This window comes from Trachypithecus francoisi, unplaced genomic scaffold (assembly GCF_009764315.1).
Source record: "Trachypithecus francoisi isolate TF-2019V2 unplaced genomic scaffold, Tfra_2.0 Lachesis_group2, whole genome shotgun sequence".
Taxonomy (NCBI): Eukaryota; Metazoa; Chordata; class Mammalia; order Primates; family Cercopithecidae; genus Trachypithecus; species Trachypithecus francoisi.
Window position 1 is genome coordinate 21,814,410 of NW_022681465.1, and position 16,573 is coordinate 21,830,982.

Here is a 16,573-nt window from a genome sequence, read left to right on the forward strand (position 1 = left end):
TGCCATGCTGCTCCATCCCTTTGTCCAGGGTCTCCACACTGTCCACCCTCCCTGCCGTGGTCACTCAGCAGCCATCTCAGCTATCAAACTGCATACGGCAGGACGCTGCTCAAGTCACCCTTGTTTTATTTAATAATACCCCAACGCACACAGTAGGGATGCTGGCAATTCGGGTGTGCCAAATAGAAGCCATAAAGTACTCCTTTAAGTGAAAAGGGGAATGTTCTCAGTAAGAAAAAAATTGTATATTGAGGTTGCAAAAATCTACAGTAAGAACGGACCTTCTGTCCTTCAAATTATAAAGAAAAAAGGGCTTTGTGTTAGTTTTGCTACCACGCCTCTAACAGCCAAAGTGATGCCATAGTACATGGCAAGTACCCAGTTCAGATGGAAAAGGGATTCCATGTGTGAGCGGGGACATGAACAGAAACGTATTTCGATTGATGGCCGTCAGGTTCCATGTCATCTTAGGTTTCAGGCATCAGCTGGCGTCATGGACTACATCTCCCAAGGAGTAGGGGGGACTCCTGTACCAGAACAGCAGCACTCATTAATAACCCCAGTGCGCATCTACTTGCCGGCACAAGGGAGGGAATGCAGGATGACAACTGCGATTATGTTGGGGTCACCAACCTGTGTCCCACCACAAGACGACAGACATAAGGCTCAATCTCCACATCAGAGGCACTCAGGGGGCCTCTGCTCCAGCCTCCTAGCCCGGTGTGAGCAAACTTCTGTCAAGTGTCAGATACTAAATATTTTAGACTTTTCTGGCCTGATATGGTCTCTGTTCACATCTTCCTTTCTTTTTGTTTTGCTTACAAATCCTCGTTTTCTTTCGTGACACTTTTGAAATTTAAGAACTGTTCTTAGTTCTTGGGCCTTGCAGAAAGAAGCTGAGGGCCAGAGTTGGCCCTTGGCTGTGATTTGCCAATGTCCGTGTGATTCCGCCATGCTGCACAGCCTCTCTGCACCTCTGACAAACAGTCCCCAGGCTATGTGTAAGGGCTCATCTCCCCACCATGACCTGGAATTGAACCGTCACAGGTAGACTCATGCAGGCTTCTCCAGCATAAGATGACTGGTGTGAGTTTCCACGGATGCGATTTCTGAAATTAGAGTCCTGAGAAATGCAGTTGCAGCAACACTGCTGAGGAAAGCCAGCCCTGAGTGCACCCGCTGCAGCTGCTCTTTCCAGAATATTCTATCTCTGGAACAGGAGGTACCTGAGGCCTGTGAGCACCAGGTAGGCTCTAAGGGCCTGCTCCGAGGACCCCTTAGTCCCTCGGCATGGCTCTCAGCTGGGTTCAAGGGAAGGGTAGCAGCCAGTGGTTTGAGACCAACTCCAGAGAAGTTAGCAGGAGAGGTGTGTGCCAAGCAGGGGTGGATCTCAGGGCTGCCTGAAGCCTAGAAATCTGACTCAGCACTTCTGCAACGCGGGAGACACCCTGGCCTCCCTGAGCGGGAATCCCTGGGGCTGAGGTGAGGCCTCCTGGGTCTGGGTCAAGGGAGAGAATCCATTCCCAGGAGCAGGCTGTGGCAGCACCGTCAGGACACAAAGCCAGTGACCTGTGGGGTGGAGGCTGCTTTTCCCACTGTGATCTGGAGGAAGAAGTTCCTGCCAAGCTGCCACCCTGACCTGCCGGATCTGTAAGCTACTTCTCTGCTCCTGAGGGTGCTCAGAGCCCTCATCACGTGCCTGCTGCTCGGCCTACTCCTGAGACTGTGGCATGCACACCGGAGGCTACACTCACATCCTTGGCACTCACTCTAGGCTCACTGTCTATCCCGTCACAGGAGCGGCTGAGGAAGGAGCCAAGGGAGAGGCAGGTGTCCAGGCTAGTCCAGCCGGGCCTGGAATGCCTGTGTTTGGCTGAGCTGACTGACCAGAAGGTGCCACACAGGGAGACAGTGGGGGTGGGAGCGAGGCCTGGGCAGGAGGATTTTCCTGCTTCCTGGGCCTGTTCATCCCTCCGTGGACTTAGACACACAATCCCTGGGTTCACCTCCTCGCAGGCTGTGGGATGCTGGTGGAATCACGTTCCTCCACCTTAATGTCTGCAGGCACAGATGACTTAGACCAGCATGTGCGAAGGCTGGGGTGGGAGTGAGGGGCTGGGTGATGCACTCTGCAGAGCCCAGGCTGAACAGAAGCTGGGTGGATGCACTCTGGAGAGCCCAGGCTGAACAGAAAGGACAGTCATGCAAGGAACACGGAGTCCTGTGGCGGGGAGGCCACCTTGGGGATGGCAGGGGGAAGAGTTGCCAGTTGTCCAGGTTGTCAGGGGCTTGTGGAGATGCTCTGGGGTCCCTTGGGTTCTCAAATGGATTTTGTGTTTCCATGGGCAGGACTCTGGGCTCGCCTCCAAAGGAAATCTGATTACAAGAAACAGGTGAAGTTACATGCAGTTGCCAGGAGCTCAGAATCCAGTGAAGGCACAGACATGGCAAGGTTGGACAGCAGCGCCCTTGGCAACGGGAGGGACTGGCACTCTCAGCCTCATGTGCCTGACCACCTTTGGGGACAGGAAGTCAGGCCAAAGGCTGCTCCAGGAGGGAAGGGTTAGCACAACTCAGACAAGTGGAAGATGGTGCCCCAGGCCAGAGTGAGGTGTGGCAGCTGTCCCCTTGGTGTGGGCAGCTGGCAGGTTGACCCCTGACCCCAGCTGTTTGCCTTCCGGGGAAGCTGTGTGGCTCCTGTAGAGCTTACTGTTTGCTGGTGTGGCAGTGCAGGGCAAGGAGAAGGTACGAAGACGCAGGGAGGCAGCCTGGGCTGCAGTCACACTTCTGCTGCACCCGGATCTGTGAGCTTCTCCACAAAGAGGAGAAAGAAGACAAGCCCAGGGCTGGGACTTTCTCCTGGCTTTTGTTTTTTTGTTTTGTTTTGTTTTGTTTTTTTGAGACAGAGTCTCTCTCTGTCACCCAGGCTGGAATGCAGTGGTGCAATCTCAGCTCACTGCAAGCTTTGCCTCCCAGGTTCACGCCATTCTCCTGCCTCAGCTTCCCAAGTAGCTGGGACTACAGGCGCCTGCCACCACACCTGGCTAATTTTTTTATATTTTTAGTAGAGACAGGGTTTCACCATGTTGGCCAGGATGGTCTTGATCTCCTGACCTCGTGATCCGCCCTCCTCGGCCTCCCAAAGTGCTGGGATTACAGGCATGAGCCACTGCGCCTGGCCAGGAATTTTTTTTTTTTTTTAAGATTCCGTCTTGCTCTGTTGCCCAGGCCGAGGGCAGTGGCATGATCACTGCTTACTGTAGCCTTGACCTCCCGGGCTCAAATGATCCTTCCAATTCAGCCTCCCAAGTAGCTGGAACTACAAGCGCACATCGTCACACCCAGGTAATTTTCTTTTAATTTTTATTTATTTATTTTTATTATTTTTGAGATGGAATCTCACTCTGTTGCCCAGGCTGGAGTGCATGCAGTAGCACGATCTTGGCTCACTGCAACCTCCACCTCCCAGGTTCAAGCAATTCTTCCTCCTCAGCCTCCCGTGTAGCTGGGATTACAGGCACCTGCCGCCCCACCTGGCTAATTTTTGTATCTTTAGGAGCGACGGGGTTTCACCATGTTGGCCAGGCTGGTCTCGAACTCCTGACCTCAAGTGATCCACCCGCCTCAGCCTCCAAAATTGCTGGGATTACAGGCGTGAGCCACCACACCCAGCCAATTTTTTTTTTTTTTTTTTTTTTTTGGAGACGGGGTCTCACTATGTTGCCCAGGCTGGTGGCAAACACCTGGCTCAGGCAATCCTCCCATCGTGGCCTCTTAAAGCACTGGGATTACAGGAGTGAGCCACTGCACCTGGTCAAGAATTTCCCTAAAGCTTATGAAGTGGTGAGCCTTTCATTTCATGTAGAAGGTTCTGGTGGCTGCAGGATGGCCTGAAATGAGAGGGCAAATGATCCTTTAGAGAAATGGTTTCCTTTTATCCAGTCTGAAGCTGATGGGGGTGAGGCTGGAAGTAAGTAAGGCTGGCAGAAGTAAGGCTGGAACGGAGGAGAAACAAATCAGCAGGACTTGGCTGAAAGGTGCTGGGTTTGTTCATTTATTTACTCAGCAGATACACAGGGAGTGCTCACTGTGTGCTTCGCACTGTGGTCAATGAACTGAGTATGCAACAGTGAACAGAATACATATGGTCCTTGCTCTGTGCCACTCACCGTTTGGCTCAGGTCCAGAGAGGAAGAGGAGGACTCCAAGGTGTTCTCAAGGTTCCACTGGGACATTGGTGTTCCTCCCCAAACCAGTGATCAGTTAGTGAGGGGTGCAGTCATGTCCGTGGGTCTTCAACAGCATTTTACTGAAATAAAATATCAGAGTGCCTTGGATGTCATAAGGGAAAGAAGAGTTTGCAGAAATTTTGTTTCTGTTATATATATGCAGGTCTGTATTGGATCAGTATGTGCAATGTACTTCTTACTGAAGGGCAGGTAAAAAAAAAAAAAAAAACAAACAAACAAAAAAAACCTTGTATGGGGCTGAGCATAGTGGCTCAGGTCTGTAATTCCTGCCCTTTGTGAGGCTGAGACGGGACTGCTTAAACCAGGAGTTCAAGACTAGCCTGGGCAACATAGCAGGACCTCATCTCTACAAAAAATAAAAATAAAAATTAGCCCAATGTGGTAATGCACACCTGTAGTCCCAGCTACTTGGGAGGCTGAGGCAGGAGGTTCACCTGAGCCCAGGGATCAAGGGTGCAGTGAGCCATGATCACACCACTGCATTTGGCCTGGGCAACAGAGCAAGACCCTGTCTCAAAAAAAAAAAAAAAAAAATCTAAAAAAGAATGGTTAAGTCAAGCATGGTGGTACATGCCTGTAGTCCCAGCTACTCTGCAGGCTGAGGCAGGAGGATCACTTGAGCTTAGGAGTTTGAGGTGGTAGTGTGCAATAATTGTGACTATAGCCACGGCACTTTAGCCTGGGTAACATGATGAAACCCGGTCTCTACAAAAACTAAAATTAGCCTGGAGTGGTGGTGCATGCCTGTGTTCCCAGCTATTCCAGAGGCTGAAGTGGGAGGATTGCTTGAGCCCAGGAGGTGGAGATTGCTGTGGGCTGAGATCTTGCCACTGCAGGGGGCTACAGGAGTCTAAAAGGGAGGTGACACAATTTCCCCAAATCTCCAACTTTCGGGAGTTCTGCCTACACTCCTTGCCCCAGGATGCCCCCAGCACCAAGGCCAAGGGGGTGTCTTGGCCCTCAGCACTGGGGTGGAACATTTATACACAGAACCAGGCCATAGAAGGCATACACAGAGCCCATGAGTACCAGCCCCCATCTCCATCCTCTGTTCTCTGGGACTGCAAGTCCAGGCCTGACCTGGTTCTGTCCCTACCTGGAGAGACAGAAGACATAAGGAGACAACCCCTGAGAAGCCTTTCCCGAAGGCCTCATTCCCCCTCACACTGTAAGATCTCTCAGCCCGCACTTTGGGAGGCCTAGGCGGGCAGATCACGACATCAGGAGATCGAGACTATCCTGGCTAACACGGTGAAACCCCGTTTCTACTAAAAATACAAAAAAATTAGCAGGGCGTGGTGGCGGCGCCTGTAGTCCCAGCTACTCGGGAGGCTGAGGTAGGAGAATGGCGTTAACCCGGGAGGCGGAGCTTGCAGTGAGCTGAGATCGCGTCACTGCACTCCAGCCTGGGCGACAGCCAGACTCCATCTCAAAAGAATCTCAGCCCTGGATCAGGGCCCCTCTCCAGGAAAGGTGACAGAGTGATGTCTAAATGACACTGTCCTAGGGCCCCGCTGGGGTAGAAAACAGACCCAGATGGCGCCCCCAGCCCGCCCTCCCCAGGCAGGAATAAAGAGCATAACAGACAGTGGAGAACACCGGGACAGGAAGGAGGGGCCAGCCGCTCTCAAACTAAGTCTAACCCACGGCGGTGAGGAAGTGTGGTCCCAAATCCAGCCCCTCCCGGCCGAGCTCACAGAGCTCAGGGCTGGAACTCGGAACCCCTACCCCGACGCAGGCGGCAGAACCGAGGGGAATTTGAGCCCCGGCCCCCTCAGGGGACCCACGCCCAGGGCGCAGCTTTGCTGGGAGACGCCGCAATACTGCGCAGCCGCGGCCCCACAAGCAGAAACAGGCCTGGGCGCCGGGAGGCTGCGTCCGAGGCCTGCGTGGAGCTGCGGCCCGGCGACTCCCGGAAGACAGCGGGGGGCACTGGGCGCCCCGGATCCGAGCCTCCCGGGCGGCAGGGCCTCCCAGTGCGGCACCCGGATCCCCGCCAAGGCACCCCAAGCGCGGACGGCGGGACAGGGGACAGCACCAGGGTGGTGTCCGAAGCTTCCCCACCGCCTTGGACTAACTCGGCCCCGGCCCGGGCGGGGCTTCCCGGAGAGGTTTATACCCCTTCCCTCTAAACTTCCCGGGGCTCCCGCTCAGGCCGGACAACAGCTCGGATACCCAGTCCCGCTCGAGGGTTGACCCCCCCCCCATCCAGAACCAGCCAACCAACCAAACCACCTCTCCCAAGCCGGGCCGCTTCCCGGCGTCCGCCGCTGACCTGATCAGAGCCGCTCTGCCGCCCGAGGGAGCCGAGAAGGGGATTGGGAATGGGGTCTTGGGGAGGGGGCTGGCTGCAATTTGCAGCACTAGCCCAGCTAGGGCGGGCGGCGCGCGGGCGCGGGCGCCCCCCAGCTCACCCAACTCCCGGCCGGCGCGGCTCCTGGCGCACCATAGAGACGTGGTCCTCCGCCAGCCTAGAGCGTCTCTCCCGAGCGTGTGCGTGAGCGAGACGTCATTTTGCGTCGCCTCGGGCCGGGTAGCTGGCGGCTGCGTTTGAGGCGGACGCCGCAGTGTAGGGCACACCCTGAGGGTAGCGAGAGACGTGACGTGACCGAGCAGCTGGGGGCTGAAGCCTGGTGTGTCCCCACCGATCCCAGAGAGGCTCAGTCTGGATCTGGGCGTTCGCACCCTGAGAGAGGGGATCAAAGCTCCCCTGCGGGCCCGAGGAAGAAGAGCAAGGTTGAGGACTGCCTCGGCTCACCAGAGTAGTCTGGAGGCAGGCCTGCAGGCGCGTCCCCGCTCCGCAGCTCCAAGCTGAGGTATCTACACCTGCCGCAGGCATTAAGATGGCTGGTTATGCCACTACTCCCAGCCCCATGCAGACCCTTCAGGAGGAAGCGGTGTGTGCCATCTGCTTGGATTACTTCAAGAACCCCGTGTCCATCAGCTGTGGGCACAACTTCTGCCGAGGGTGTGTGACCCAGCTGTGGGGTAAGAAGGACAAGGAGGGCCAGAACGAAGAGGAAGATGAATGGGAGGAAGAGGAGGACGGGGAAGCGGTGGGGGCCGTGGATGGATGGGACGGCTCCATTCGAGAGGTGTTGTATCGTGGGAATGCTGACGAATAGTTGTTCCAAGACCAAAAGGACGGTGAACTCTGGCTCGGTGACAGTGGTATAACTAATTGGGACAACGTAGACCATATGTGGGACCAGGAGGAAGAAGAAGAGGAAGATCAGGACTATTACCTAGGAGGCTTGAGACCTGACCTGAGAATTGATGTCTACCGAGAAGAAGAAATACTGGAAGCATACGATGAGGACGAAGATGAAGAGCTGTATCCTGACATCCACCCGTCTCCTTCCTCGCCCCTTCCAGGGCAGTTCACCTGCCCCCAGTGCCGAAAGAGCTTTACACGTCGCAGCTTTCGTCCCAACTTGCAGCTGGCTAACATGGTCCACATAATTCGCCAGATGTGCCCCACTCCTTGTCGGGGGAACCGGAGTAATGATCAGGGCATGTGCTTCAAACACCAGGAATCCCTGAAACTCTTCTGTGAGGTGGACAAAGAGGCCATCTGTGTGGTGTGCCGAGAATCCAGGAGCCACAAACACCACAGCGTGGTGCCTTTGGAGGAGGTGCTTCAGGAGTACCAGGTGAGAGAAATGAGGGAATGTGGGGGGCTGAAGGGAGTGGAAAGGTAACTAGGAGAGCTGGGGAATGTGTGGCATTCCTTTCCCACCTCCTCAGCTACTTAGTTGCTAAACTCTTTATTTGATGAGGGAGACACAGTGGAGAGAGATGGTCATATGGGTAAAAAAGGAGACACAAAACCATGAAGGCTGGGGCAGATTGGCTTCCCCAGAGGAAGCTGAACAAATAATATGACGGTCACTGGAAGCGGACCACTACTGCTATTACTGTCTTGTCTACCTAAGTGCGCGGGACACGAGTAACAGATACCCAGTACTTCATTTCTCTCTAATGTGAGTCCTTGACCAAGTCCCTGGGACAGGTACAGATAGGAATAGAAAGCCACAGTACTTGGAGATAATAGACATTTGGGACCTCAGCACAAACAGTGTCAAAATAGATGTATTGGTAGACAGAAATGCCAGATGTGAGTCCTAGACTACTGGTAGCAACTGGCCACACCCTCCTCTGAAAGTCTGGGATTGCATCCTACCTTGAGTAGGATCCGTTTTCCTTCTAGAGCAAGGCAAAGCATCTTTGATGGATCAGAATGTGCCTCATATCCTGATCACTTTTCTTTCCTGGTATTTTATCATAGTGGAAGGAGTGCAGGATTTAGGATCAGGTGACCTGGCTTTGCCACTTACTGTCTAGTCTTGGGCAGGTGTCAACCTCCTTGAGCTTCACTTTTTCCCTAGGATTGTAAGGAGTAAAAGAGATCACATATGTTAACCATAAAGCACTAAACAAATGTTTGCTGTTTTATTTGGCTTTCTTGTAACTTGTCTTCCCTTGTTTGGGTGCTGATATGGTTAATGCCTTGCTTTCTAGTCTTGACTTCTAAGCATTAGAAAATTGTCTCAACGACAGTGAGTACCATCTTCCTTACCACAAGTGTAGGTAGATTTGACTCCTGGCAGTGCCTAAACGAAAGAGAGGTTGTCTTCAGGCCCATAAAGGTTGACCTGGATATTCAGCAGCAGTTGCTCACATCTTAGTAGTGCTTTACAGTTTATAAAATGTATTTCCTCTTGTTCTCCTATAGCAGTGGTTTTCAAATTGTGTTTTTGACCAATTAGTGGGTCTTTTTTTTTTTTTTTGAGACGGAGTCTTGCTCTGTCGCCCAGGCTGGAGTGCAGTGGCTGGATCTCAGCTCACTGCAAGCTCCGCCTCCCAGGTTTACGCCATTCTCCTGCCTCAGCCTCCCGAGTAGCTGGGACTACAGGCGCCCGCCACCTCGCCCCGCTAGTTTTTGTATTTTTTAGTAGAGACGGGATTTCACTGTGTTCACCAGGATGGTCTCGAACTCCTAACCTCGTGATCCGCCCGTCTCGGCCTCCCAAAGTGGTGGGATTACAGGCTTGAGGCACCGCGCCCGGCCTAGTGGGTCTTAAAATAAAATAAATGGGTCACGCCTAGCATTACCTCAAAATGAAATAAGAGAAAATATTAGAACACATGGACATAGTAAGGGTAAGTATTGCTTTATGAAACTTTTAAGTTATATATATACATGTGTATACTTAGTCTAAAAATATATTGCTTACTTTGAGTTGCAGTCAAAACACAAACACAGAACACTGTCCTACAGGCTTCAAACAGTAGATATTATCACCCCCTGCCCCCATTTTATAGCAAATATTGGTAAGTGTACAGTTAAGACACAAATCTAACCATAAATCACTGCTACCTCTGTTACACTAATCTGACTTTAAGGACAAATCCTAGCACCATGTTTTCACCCAAGGTAATAACTAAATTATCCCATGGAAAAAACTTATGTCCTATGCTTCTGGGTCTTAGTACGCTGAAGCTGAGGAAAAAAGAGAACCTTCCATTCCTCTGCTAACTTTTTTTTTTTTTTTTGAGATGGTGTCTCATTCTGTTGCCCAGGCAAAAGTACGATGGCACAAACTCGGCTCACTGCAACCTGTTTCCCAGGTTCAAGCGATCTTCCTGCCTCAGCACATCTAGTAGTTGGGATTACAGGCATGCACCACCATGCCCAGCTAATTTTTGTATTTTTAGTAGAGACGGGGTTTCGTCATGTTGGCCAGGCTGGTCTCGAACTCCTGACCTCAGGAGATCCACCACCTGGGCCTCCCAAAGCGCTGGGATTACAGGCATGAGCTACCGTGCCCGGCCCTCCTCTGCTAACTTTTATCATCATCCCCTTCCCCCATTTTATAGTAAATATTGATAAGTGCACAGTTAAGACACAATTTTTTTTTTTTTTTTTTTTTTTTTTGAGATGGAGTCTCGCTTGTCGCCAGGCTAGAGTGCAATGGTGCGATCTCGGCTCACTGCAACCTACTTCTCCCGAGTTCAAGCTATTCTCCTGCCTCAGCCTCCCGAGTAGCTGGGACTACAGGTGCACACCACCACGCCCAGCTAATTTTTGCATTTTTAGTATAGACAGGGTTTCACCATGTTGGCGAGGATGGTCTCAATCTCTTGACCTCGTAATCCCCCCACCTCGGCCGCCCAAAGTGCTGGGATTACAGGCGTGAGCCATTGCGCCCCGCTGTCTCTTTCATTCTTTATGCAGTTAATTGTCACTTCCTTCCATTGGTAAACATGTAAATTATAGTTGCATGATTTAGAATTTTACTGACCAAAGTCATAATAATAGTTAACAGTAAAAGGAACTATTTTTGTATAATGGTTTATTTAATATAGTATACATTATCATATACTTTGTTACAATGTTGAAAAAACTTCATTTTTCATAATATAGGAAATAAAGGTGGAAACAGCTCTTTGGTGGGAATACTTCAGATAGAGCAAGAAAGCATTCACAGCAAGGCCTATAATCAATAAGGTGTGAAAAGTTGGGTAGCCACAGGAGTTGTTCATTAAGGATATGATTACATTTATATAGCTATTTCTATTGCATAACCAGGACAGTGTTATTGTTTTGAGGTCAATGTTCTTTTAAAATTTGGTTTTGGGTAAAAAGAGGCTTTTTGACCCAGAAAGCCTTACTTATTTTACATCTTCCAGTTTGTCCATCCCATGAGTTAGAGTTCGTCTTGACTCTGCAAGCTAGAATCAAAGGATTATGAAAGTAAGATCATTTAGATATGACCAAGGGCACCACTAAATGGTGTCAGGTTTTAGGAAGCAGACGGGTGTATAAAAAGAAAATGAACAAAGATTTCACTTATTGGGGCTCAGGCATAACTGGATGCCTGGATTGTCCTGCCACCCAGCTGCCACCAATAAAATCATTCATCACTCTGCAAGAGGGACCAGATGCTTCCATCATCAGTACTCCTTGTTTTTCTGTTATCTCCTTTGAGGTAGCTAAAAATGGCAGCCAAAAAAAAATTTTGAGGCTTTTCGCAAGTATATATTCATGTTATTATGCAGAAGATAGGGTCAACTTCTTCAGTTTGAGTTATCTGAAAGTGTTGGGCAGTGACACCATGCCAAACACTGCTAAATTCATGCCATTAAAAACAGTGGAGTGTTCTGCAAAGCCCGATTCTCTGCAGCTTTAAGACTGGACAGCATTGAAATATTCACAGGAATCTTCAAAGCCATGAAAGCTTAATATTAAATAGCCCTTTTAATTGCAAAGGAGAAAAAAATGGAGAAACTTGTGAAACTTTGCATTCTGAGTGCTGCCACAAATAAAGAATTCCAGAATTTCTTCATCTACTTCTGCAGTCTTAACTCTGAATTAATGACTGAATGTATCAAACTTCAGATCTTAAAAAATATCAGCTCGCAGGAGGCTGAGGCAGGAGAATGGCATGAACCCAGGAGGCGGAGCTTTCAGTGAGCCAAGATGCCCTTGCGCCACTGTACTCCAGCCTGGGCAACAAAGCTAGACTCTGTCTCAAAAAAAAAAAAAATCGGCTCATCCTTCATTGCTGTTAGTCGAGATGAATCTACTGATGAAGAAAACTGTACTTTGCTTACATTCAGAATAAGGCTTTCAAAACTGTATGTGCTGTTTTTGTGAGCCTACTACTTGACCACCAAAGACTTGCAGCTGTATCAAATGAACTGAGCTGTAGGAAATTTTATAGCAGTAAATATTAATGGCACTACAGCAAACTGTGTTAAATTTGGGTTTCTGGCAAAGATTGAAGAAAACTGGGATTCAAGATATACTGCAGCTGTCACAACCAAGCATCAACTTTCACTGATAACCCATAACCTACTGGAAATCTTCAGCCTTGCTGTCAGCATAGACCATTGTGAGAAACAGTACATCCGTTCCAGTTTGCCCTGCTTTTTGAAGATCTAAATGCCATTCCATGTTTTCTGTTACATATTGAAGTTTCTTGGTTGTCAAAGAAAAATGGATTCTGCCGAACTCGTGGACAGAACAACCCCAAGGTTGGAAGAACAATGAAAAAGAATCTATACTTGAACATTTCAAAAGTTAAAATTTTTCAGCAGAGTTTTAACACACTGAAGCTTAAAATACATTGACATTGAAATGTCAAGAGGCAAACACCAGTTTCGCTGTTCATTTCATAATGAACATCAAAACTTGCCAAAAATAGACATAAGAATATAGCATATGTATGTATGAGCAAACTAATGCTAAAAAAATGTCTAATTTTCTTGACTAGTCTTTTAAGGACCAGATTCATCAATGTCATTTGAAGGAAAAAAGTGAAATACTTGGAATTATTTTGAGTGATGTTCTCCTGAGCTTGTTCTTAAAATCTACCTGTGGTAGCTTTTGGAAAGAATGTGTTTCATACTGATGTGCAGGCCTCACTGAAAGAGCTTCAAGAGGAGTTTGTGAAACTCAAAGTCTAATTGTTTTGACTAGAAACTTCCAGATAAATACTCTAGAGAAACTTGGGTATAAAATGACTAAACAGATGAAAAAGCTTTATTTGTTATTCCATTTGCTCCTTACACCTTTAAAAAGTTTTTAATTTTTTAATGTTTTGATATATCTAGCTCTGGAGAGAAAACACTGCAAGAGTGTTATTAAAAGTAGCTTGTTTTCTTGAACCTTTTACACCACCCAGGAAAGAAAAGTTCAGGCTTAACAGTGACATGGCTATCATGTCATCTGAATAAATTTTTTTCCTTCTAAAATTACTATTGCTTTCATTAATTTTAATCATACTTAATTTTGAAATTTTAATTAACACGTAAGGGGTGAATGGGAGATTTTCAGGTATATGAAAAGTAGAGGTGTGGGCTACAAAAACACTGAGGAAAAACATATAGCTCATCTGTTTATTGAATTCCTTCCCTATTAGGTTCAGCTGTTCACTGCTGTATCGCAAATCAGACTGTTTAAACTTGTTCCTGTACTTCTGTGGCTGTACCCTGGATCTCATCTTCACACAGATTGGCTACACATCTGAAATCAACTCCCATTGCACTATGACCTTAGCTGTTAGCCTTCTAATACACTTAAGCACACTCCAATTATACCTGCCCTTCAGCTTTAGAGAGCCCACTGTTTTACTGACTCCATATTTTTTTCCTTCCCAATTTATCAGACATTTAACAGCCTTACTATCCTACTGAGCCTAGACTGCATGGTTCATTTTGGCATAAAGACCTGATCCAGGCCGAGCACAGTGGCTCAGGCCTATAATCCCAGCACTTTGGGAGGCCAAGGCAGGTAGATCATGAGGTCAGGAGATTGAGACCATCCTGGCTAACACGGTGAAACCCCGTCTCTACTAAAAATACAAAAAATTAGCCAGGTGTGGTGGCGGGCGCCTGTAGTCCCAGCTACTCAGGAGGCCTAGGCAGGAGAATTGCTTGAACCCAGGAGGTGGAGGTTGCAGTGAGCCGAAATCACGTCACTGCACTCCAGCCTGGGCGACAGAGTGAGACTGTCTGGGGAAAAAAAAACAACAAAAAAGCCTGATCCATGTTATCATCTAAACCAGGATTGATTGATTGATTTCTTGTTCCTTCTCTCTCTCTCTTTTTTCTTTTTGATGGAGTCTCACTCTGTTGCCCAGGCTGGAGTGCAGTAGCGCGATCTCGGCTCACTGCAAGCTCCGCCTCCTGGATTCATGCCATCCTCCTGCCTCAGCCTCCCGAGTAGCTAGGACTACAGGCACCGACCACTATGCCCGGCTAATTTTTTTGTGTTTTTAGTAGAGACGGGGGTTTCACCGTGTTAGCCAGGATGGTCTCGATCTCCCGACCTCGTAATCTGCCCGCCTTAGCCTCCCAAAGTGCTGGGATTACAGGCTTGAGCCACCGTGTCCGGCCTCTTTCTTTCAATGTTTTTTTATTTTGTTTGAGTCAGGGTCTCACTCTGTTGCCCAGACTGGAGTGCAGTAGTGCGATCACAGCTCACTTACTTCCTAGGCTCAAGCAATGCTCCCGCGTCAGCCTCCTGTGTAACAAGGACTATAGTGCAGCTAATTTATTTTTATTTTTTGTAGAGACGGGGTCTCGCTCCATTGCCTACACTGGTCTTGAACTCCTGGTGGGCTCAAGTGATCCTCTTGCCTTAGCATCCCAAAGTGCTGGGATTACAGGCACGAGCCACCACACCAAGCCTAGACGAGGATTTCTCAACCTCAACACTATTGACATTTTGAGTTAGATAATTCTTTGTTGTGGGCAGCTGTCCTGTGCATTGTAGGATACTTAGTAGCATCTCTGGACTCTACCCACCATAGGCAGGTAATACCCCTCCACTAGTTGTCACAACCACAAATGTCTCTAGACATTACCAAATGTCCCATAAAGGGACATTGCCAAATCATCCCCAGTTGAGAACCACTGGTGTAGAGTCAGGGAAAGTGGTCATATCCACATATCATCCTCACTTAAGCCCTATAGCTGGTGCCTGGCATAGGTGTTCAAAAGTGGAACACCTACTCTTGAGGAAGAATAGGCTTGCGTAGCTAGCACTTTATTAAAGTACCCTGAGGGCTGGGCATGGTGGCTCACGCCTGTAATCCCAGCACTTTGGGAGGCCGAGGCGGGCGGATCACTTGAGGTCAGGTGTTCGAGACCAGCCTGACCAACACGGAGAAACCCTGTCTCTGCTAAAAATACAAAATTAGCCAGGCATGGTTGCGCATGCCTATAATCCCAGCTACTCGGGAGGCTGAGGCAGGAGAATCACTTGAACCTGGGAGGCAGAGGTTGCAGTGAGCTGAGATCACACCATTGCACTCCAGCCTGGGCAACAAGAATGAAACTCCATGTCAAAAAAAAAAAAAAAAAAACCCTGAGCATCAGTGGATTAATGGATATGGCACCCACTTCTCCCAGCTCTTGGAGTGAGGTAGCAAAGTCAACAAACCTAAACATTACTGCTGCTTATGTCACTTTTTGGGAGAACAAAAACCATGACAGATAAAGCAGTTTATAAAATCAAGCTCCAGAGATTTTGAGTAATAACAATCACTTCAGCTACTCCTCAGTTCCAGTGGAAGTGGTCCTGGACTGATAATATAACATCAGCCCCTGAAGTACTTTCTTAAAACCTGAGGCTCCTCCCATTGACCATCAACCCCTGGCGTCTATGCCATGCCTCCTGAAACTCCTATAAGACCTGTAGATTCTATGCTGCTTCCTACCCCCAATTCCTAACCCCTCTGAAAGTTATCCTGTAACAGTGAAGTTACTGCAAATATTTGCTGGCTGGTAAAATGGGATTGTAAGAAAGGGAGCTCAGGACACTAGTCCTCCACATTCAAGCTAATAGAACTTCGTGTAACAATGGAAGTATTCTGTGTCTGCTAATACAGTAGATACCACTAGCTACATACTACTTGAGCTCTTGAAATATGGCTAGTGCAACTCAGGAACTAAATTTTTAAGATAGTATTTAACTAATTTTAATTAGCCACATGTAGCTAGTGGCTATCAAATCCTATTTAACAGCACAGTTCTGTACAATGAAAGTCTAGTTCTTCCTAGGGCCGTTGGGAGGAGCAAGTCCAAGGGGGAGGATAAAAACAGAAATGAAACAACTTTCTTTTTCCAGCTGGGAGTGCTAGGCTGTAAGGTAGTATTTTTAGACATAAAAGGAGAAAATATTGTATTTTTAAAATCTGACCAAAATGATCTTGAGTCACCTATCACTTCTGATACACGTGGATTACACGGGTGAGGAGACAGGAGAAAACTAAGGGAAACAAGTTAGAAAATAAACTGTATTACTTCCTATCAAAAAAGGGCTGGGGCTAGAGCTGGAACCTCAAAATAGACTCCCCAAAGCTAGGAGGGTTTTACTTTGTGCCTGACTTTTTGAAAATGGGATGGGGAGCAAAACCTAGTATTAAAGCAGGTAGGTGGGTTCTTTGCTTTTTACAGGAGATGAGGGTGATGAGGAGCTCTTGGAGTCCTGGAAGGGAGAGCAGTCTGTGCTGACAGAGTTAGTGAGAGGAGAGGATCTAGGAGTAACAGGGTCTAAGGAGAGGAGATGGCCTCCCAGGCCATGAGAACTAAAGGTTGTGATAAATTTAATCATAGTCTGTCCAAACCAGAGAGTCCTCAGAAGTATGGTATGAGAATCCTGAGTGTGGGGCAGTGAGCTCATTTCTGCTCATGAGAAGTGTAGGAGATGCAGCAAGGTTCCTCTTATCAGGAGACCTGCAAAGATGGAAGGAAATGTCCCTCTAAGTTATTACTTGTCTCACCTCCTCCCTCCCCTAAAGGAAGGGGAAAGA

At 48.4% G+C, this 16,573-nt stretch overlaps 1 protein-coding gene and 1 long non-coding RNA gene across 4 annotated transcripts in view; one reads left to right on the top strand and one right to left on the bottom strand.

Annotated features, from left to right (window-relative positions):
- Positions 1-9,022, bottom strand: part of LOC117064791 — a 34,199-nt gene extending 25,177 nt beyond the window's left edge. Inside the window, exons 1-3 of one of the 3 annotated variants that reach the window (XR_004429680.1) lie at positions 6,526-9,018; positions 4,170-4,309; positions 3,696-3,890 (exon numbers count right to left, since the gene is read on the bottom strand). This is a non-coding gene — a long non-coding RNA (uncharacterized LOC117064791). Of the gene's footprint in view, positions 1-3,695; positions 3,891-4,169; positions 4,310-6,525 lie in introns of those variants that run through there. The other 2 variants (XR_004429682.1, XR_004429681.1) reach the window with 2 other exon arrangements.
- Positions 7,063-13,013, top strand: TRIM52 (tripartite motif containing 52). The gene is given in 2 exon segments (XM_033178844.1): positions 7,063-7,903; positions 10,944-13,013. Coding segments are annotated over 2 exon segments (831 nt in total). The 5' UTR covers positions 7,063-7,093; the 3' UTR covers positions 10,965-13,013.
- Positions 13,014-16,573: the final 3,560 nt, after the last annotated feature.